The sequence below is a fragment of the Salvelinus fontinalis genome, unplaced genomic scaffold (assembly GCF_029448725.1).
Source record: "Salvelinus fontinalis isolate EN_2023a unplaced genomic scaffold, ASM2944872v1 scaffold_0796, whole genome shotgun sequence".
Lineage (NCBI taxonomy): Eukaryota > Metazoa > Chordata > Actinopteri > Salmoniformes > Salmonidae > Salvelinus > Salvelinus fontinalis.
This window is the reverse complement of record NW_026601005.1, coordinates 82,668-88,688: the sequence shown is the minus strand read 5'-3', so window position 1 is coordinate 88,688 and position 6,021 is coordinate 82,668. Positions and strand designations below refer to the sequence as shown.

The 6,021-nt window shown below is 43.5% G+C and overlaps 1 protein-coding gene across 3 annotated transcripts in view; it reads right to left on the bottom strand.

The window, feature by feature from the left end:
- Positions 1–161: 161 nt before the first annotated feature.
- The window catches only part of LOC129847356 (uncharacterized), a 30,649-nt gene continuing 24,789 nt past the window's right edge, over positions 162–6,021 (bottom strand). For 2 of the 3 annotated variants that reach the window (XM_055915123.1, XM_055915124.1), the window contains exons 3-4: positions 3,559–3,581; positions 1,265–1,593 (exon numbers count right to left, since the gene is read on the bottom strand). In XM_055915123.1, coding sequence (XP_055771098.1) covers positions 1,390–1,593; positions 3,559–3,581 — 227 coding nt within the window. In that variant the 3' untranslated portion in view covers positions 1,265–1,389. Of the gene's footprint in view, positions 1,594–3,558; positions 3,582–6,021 lie in introns of all 3 variants that reach the window. The other variant, XM_055915125.1, reaches the window with a different exon arrangement.

Here is a 6,021-nt window from a genome sequence, read left to right as displayed (position 1 = left end):
GATTTTTCTTTAACAATATTTCTAAAAACATGTAAATTAGTCACACTTGGAAATACAACCACGAACTTGATTAAATTCTAAGTTGTTAATCTTCACAGTGCAGAATAGTGCGTAGAAATACAGGATTCTACCATAACCAACACTTGAAACAAGATGCCCTACCGTGTAACGTAAACGGCTGTTCCTGCCGTAACCAACACCTGATACAAGATGCCCTACCGTGTAACGTAAACGGCTGTTCCTGCCGTAACCAACACCTGAAACAAGATGCCCTACCGTGTAACGTAAAAGGCTGTTCCTGCCGTAACCAACACCTGAAACAAGATGCCCTACCGTGTAACGTAAACGGCTGTTCCTGCCGTAACCAACACCTGATACAAGATGCCCTACCATGTAACGTAAACGGCTGTTCCTGCCGTAACCAACACCTGAAACAAGATGCCCTACCGTGTAACGTAAAAGGCTGTTCCTGCCGTAACCAACACCTGAAACAAGATGCCCTACCGTGTAAAGTAAACGGCTGTTCCTGCCGTAACCAACACCTGAAACAAGATGCCCTACCGTGTAAAGTAAACGGCTGTTCCTGCCGTAACCAACACCTGAAACAAGATGCCCCACCGTGTAACGTAAACGGCTGTTCCTGCCGTAACCAACACCTGAAACAAGATGCCCTACCGTGTAACGTAAAAAGCTGTTCCTGCCGTAACCAACACCTGAAACAAGATGCCCTACCGTGTAACGTAAACGGCTGTTCCTGCCGTAACCAACACCTGATACAAGATGCCCTACCGTGTAAAGTAAACGGCTGTTCCTGCCGTAACCAACACCTGAAACAAGATGCCCTACCGTGTAACGTAAACGGCTGTTCCTGCCGTAACCAACACCTGATACAAGATGTCCTACCGTGTAACGTAAAAGGCTGTTCCTGCCATAACCAACACCTGAAACAAGATGCCCTACCGTGTAACGTAAACGGCTGTTCCTGCCGTAACCAACACCTGATACAAGATGCCCTACCGTGTAACGTAAACGGCTGTTACTGCCGTAACCAACACCTGATACAAGATGCCCTACCGTGTAACGTAAACGGCTTTGTGCTTATTTTGTAGTATATTACTTTACCTTAATAGATGTCTTATTTATCTATTTATTTACTTTCAAAGATGTTATTGTAGGTTTGTCTGAGGTACTGTAAATTCAGGGGTGAAAGGTCAAAAGGACAATAGGTAAGAGGGCAGGGTTGAGGGGTCAAAAGAACTCACCAGCTCGCTGACTAGGGGGATAGGCTGTTTTTTACGGAGGGCAGGCATACTGTCGATCCCAAAGGGCGTGGCGCCACTAAACACACACAGTTATAAACAACAAAATAAAAACACAGGATCAAATATATTAGAGGTTATAATTACAGGATTCCTTTGACCACATGAGTATGTTCAGACACACACAAACACACACACACACACACACACACACACACACACACACACACACACACACACACACACACACACACACACACACAGAGAGAGACAGTGTCACTGACGCAGGCTTGGCCCACGGGTGCTTGCTGGGCTCTCCATCTCTGTCTCGGCCCTGTAATAGAGGTCAAAGGTCAGAGGTTTAGCAACTGAGACCGACAGTTCTTATAGAAGTTATAATAATATAGCATGCCCACATTATATCAGACAGAGAAAGACAAAGAGATGGCACAGAAATAGATAGACAGAGAAAGAGATAGACAGAGAAAGAGATAGACCGAGAAAGAGATAGACAGAGAAAGAGATAGACAGAGAAAGAGATAGACCGAGAAAGAGATAGACAGAGAAAGAGATAGACCGAGAAAGAGATAGACAGAGAAAGAGATAGACAGAGAAAGAGATAGACAGAGAAAGAGATAGACAGAGAAAGAGATAGACAGAGAAAGAGATAGACAGAGAAAGAGATAGACACAGAAAGAGATAGACAGAGAAAGAGATAGACAGAGAAAGAGATAGACAGAAAGAGATAGACAGAGAAAGAGATAGACACAGAAAGAGATAGACAGAGAAAGAGATAGACAGAGAAAGAGATAGACAGAAAGAGATAGACAGAAAGAGATAGACAGAAAGAGATAGACAGAGAAAGAGATAGACACAGAAAGAGATAGACACAGAAAGAGATAGACAGAGAAAGAGATAGACACAGAAAGAGATAGACAGAGAAAGAGATAGACACAGAAAGAGATAGACAGAAAGAGATAGACAGAAAGAGATAGACAGAGAAAGAGATAGACAGAGAAAGATATAGACACAGAAAGAGATAGACAGAGAAAGAGATAGACACAGAAAGAGATAGACAGAAAGAGATAGACAGAAAGAGATAGACAGAGAAAGAGATAGACAGAGAAAGAGATAGACACAGAAAGAGATAGACAGAAAGAGATAGACAGAAAGAGATAGACAGAGAAAGAGATAGACAGAGAAAGAGATAGACACAGAAAGAGATAGACAGAGAAAGAGATAGACAGAGAAAGAGATAGACAGAGAAAGAGATAGACACAGAAAGAGATAGACAGAGAAAGAGATAGACAGTAACGGTTCTCGTGGGCTGAAGGAAGAGTGGACCAAGGTGCAGCGTTTAAAGTGTTCATGATTTTATAAAAATTACAAAAAATCGAACAAAAACAACAAACAGGAGAATGAAAGCGAAACAGTTCTGTCTGGTGCAGAAACACAAAACAGAAAACATAGAATGCCCACCCCAACTCACGCCCTGACCAAACCAAAATAGAGACATAAAAAAGGAACTAAGGTCAGGGCGTGACATAGACAGAGAAAGAGAGAGACAGAGAAAGAGAGACAGAGAAAGAGAGAGGCAGAGAAAGAGACAGACAGAGAAAGAAAGACAGAACAAGTGAAAGGTAGAGAAAGAGATAGGCAGAAAAAGAGAGACAGAGAAAAAGAATGACAGAGAAAGAGAGACTCATTTAACACCTTTAATGTTCCCTCAACTCCTTTAATGTTCCCTCAACTCCTTTATTGTTCCCTCAACTCCTTTAATGTTCCCTCAGCTCCTTTAATGTTCCCTCAACTCCTTTAATAATCCCTCAAATCCTTTAATGTTCCCTCGACTCCTTTAATGTTCCCTCAACTCCTTTAATGTTCCCTCGACTCCGTTATTGTTCCCTCAAGTCCTTTAATGTTCCCTCAACTCCTTTAATGTTCCCTCGACTCCGTTATTGTTCCCTCAACTCCTTTAATGTTCCCTCAACTCCTTTAATGTTCCCTCGACTCCTTTAATGTTCCCTCAACTCCTTTAATGTTCCCTCAACTCCTTTAACAAGGAAAACAAGAAGACCCTGCCTGCAGTGCAAACATTATAATGGGTCAAGGGTCAAATCACCACCAAGAGACAAACCAAATGAAGAAAGCAATGTAGGCAATACTACTGTACATGTTGTTGCCATGTAACACAGTAGAATAAAATGGTATTAACTCATGAGCAAGAATGGTCAATGTCAATGCACACAAACGTGTTATGAGGACATGCACATAAAGACATTGACTTGAGAAAAGAGACCTGATCGTCATGTCGACTTCCATCTGAAAGGGAGGAAAGTAAAAGAGAAGAGAGGAGAGAGAGAGAGAGAGAGAGAGAGAGAAGAGAGAGAAGAGAGAGACAGAGAAGAGAGGAGAGAGAAGAGAGGAAAGAGCGACAGACACAGAGAGACAAAGAGAGGCAGAGTAATCAGCTTAGCAGTACAATTAAAATAACACAACTCCTTCCAGCTGATCCATTAGCAGTAAAAACTGCTGGGAGGGTGATGGTACAGTAGTGATGCTGGGAGAGTGATGGTACAGTAGTGATGCTGGGAGAGTGATGGTACAGTAGTGATGCTGGGAGAGTGATGGTACAGTAGTGATGCTGGGAGAGTGATGGTACAGTAGTGATGCTGGGAGGGTGATGGTACAGTAGTGATGCTGAGAGAGTGATGGTACAGTAGTGATGCTGGGAGAGTGATGGTACAGTAGTGATGCTGGGAGGGTGATGATACAGTAGTGATACTGGGAGGGTGATGGTACAGTAGTGATGCTGGGAGAGTGATGATACAGTAGTGATACTGGGAGGGTGATGGTACAGTAGTGATACTGGGAGGGTGATGGTACAGTAGTGATGCTGGGAGAGTGATGATACAGTAGTGATGCTGGGAGAGTGATGGTACAGTAGTGATGCTGGGAGAGTGATGGTACAGTAGTGATGCTGGGAGAGTGATGGTACAGTAGTGATGCTGGGAGAGTGATGGTACAGTAGTGATGCTGGGAGAGTGATGGTACAGTAGTGATGCTGGGAGAGTGATGGTACAGTAGTGATGCTGGGAGAGTGATGGTACAGTAGTGATGCTGGGAGGGTGATGGTACAGTAGTGATGCTGGGAGAGTGATGGTACAGTAGTGATGCTGGGAGAGTGATGGTACAGTAGTGATGCTGGGAGGGTGATGATACAGTAGTGATACTGGGAGGGTGATGGTACAGTAGTGATGCTGGGAGAGTGATGATACAGTAGTGATACTGGGAGGATGATGGTACAGTAGTGATACTGGGAGGGTGATGGTACAGTAGTGATGCTGGGAGAGTGATGATACAGTAGTGATACTGGGAGGGTGATGGTACAGTAGTGATGCTGGGATGGTGATGGTACAGTAGTGATGCTGGGAGGGTGATGGTACAGTAGTGATAATGGGAGGGTGATGGTACAGTAGTGATGCTGGGAGGGTGATGGTACAGTAGTGATGCTGGGAGGGTGATGGTACAGTAGTGATGCTGGGAGGGTGATGGTACAGTAGTGGTGCTGGGAGGGTGATGGTACAGTAGTGATGCTGGGAGGGTGATGATACAGTAGTGATGCTGGGAGGGTGATGGTACAGCAGTGATGCTGGGAGGGTGATGATACAGAAGTGATGCTGGGAGGGTGATGGTACAGTAGTGATGCTGGGAGGGTGATGGTACAGTAGTGATGCTGGGAGGGTGATGGTACAGTAGTGATGCTGGGAGGGTGATGGTACAGTGGTGATGCTGGGAGGGTGATGGTACAGTAGTGGTGCTGGGATGTGATGGTACAGTAGTGATGCTGGGATGTGATGATACAGTAGTGGTGCTGGGATGTGATGATACAGTAGTGATGCTGGGAGGGTTGATGGTACAGTAGTGATGCTGGGGAGGTGATGGTACAGTAGTGATGCTGGGTGGGTGATGGTACAGTGAGACTGAGACAGGGACAGATAGGGACTGAGGTCATTAATAATTCATCATGAGAACGACTCCTACTATTTCCCTTCTTCTTCCTCTTTAATGCCAGACATACTTCCAGAGGAGATACAGCAGTTCATGCTTTTAATCCAGTATATGGACATACTGTCATGGCAGCACCTAGAATAGCAGGTGATGCATTTCTCCAAATGGGGCTTATAACTACAGGATAAGCAAGAGCCAAATCTCTATTATATACCTTTCATCTGCCATTCTATCTGATTTAATGCCATGTATGTTACGATAAAGAAAATTCTGTATACCCACCCGTCAAATATAATAGTATGTGATATACTGTAATTGACATGGAAGTCAACAGAAGCTTAATTTCATGTTTGTTATGAGACAGAAATAATTCACACTGAAGAAGATTAGTTCTGGTGATGAACAAAGCAAAAGCCTTTTTAAAGCTACCTGCGCCTCCGCTGATGAAGATGTCTATGGGGTACAACATCGACTCAAAAACAACTTTTTTTGTATTTAAAAAAAATTAGTCCAAAGGTTAATATAGCCCCAAAATGTTTTGCATGTCAGCAGTCAATTGGACTTTCAAGAAGCAACGTGTAAATGGCCACATCATCATTATGATATGGCAAGTGATATACTGAAAACTTGACTGCTGACATGGAAAACATTTTGGGACTGTATCAACAGTAGGAGTAATTTAAAAAATATATATATATATATTGTTTTTGAGTGGTATTGTCCTTTAATTAAGGGATGTTATTGTACCCCA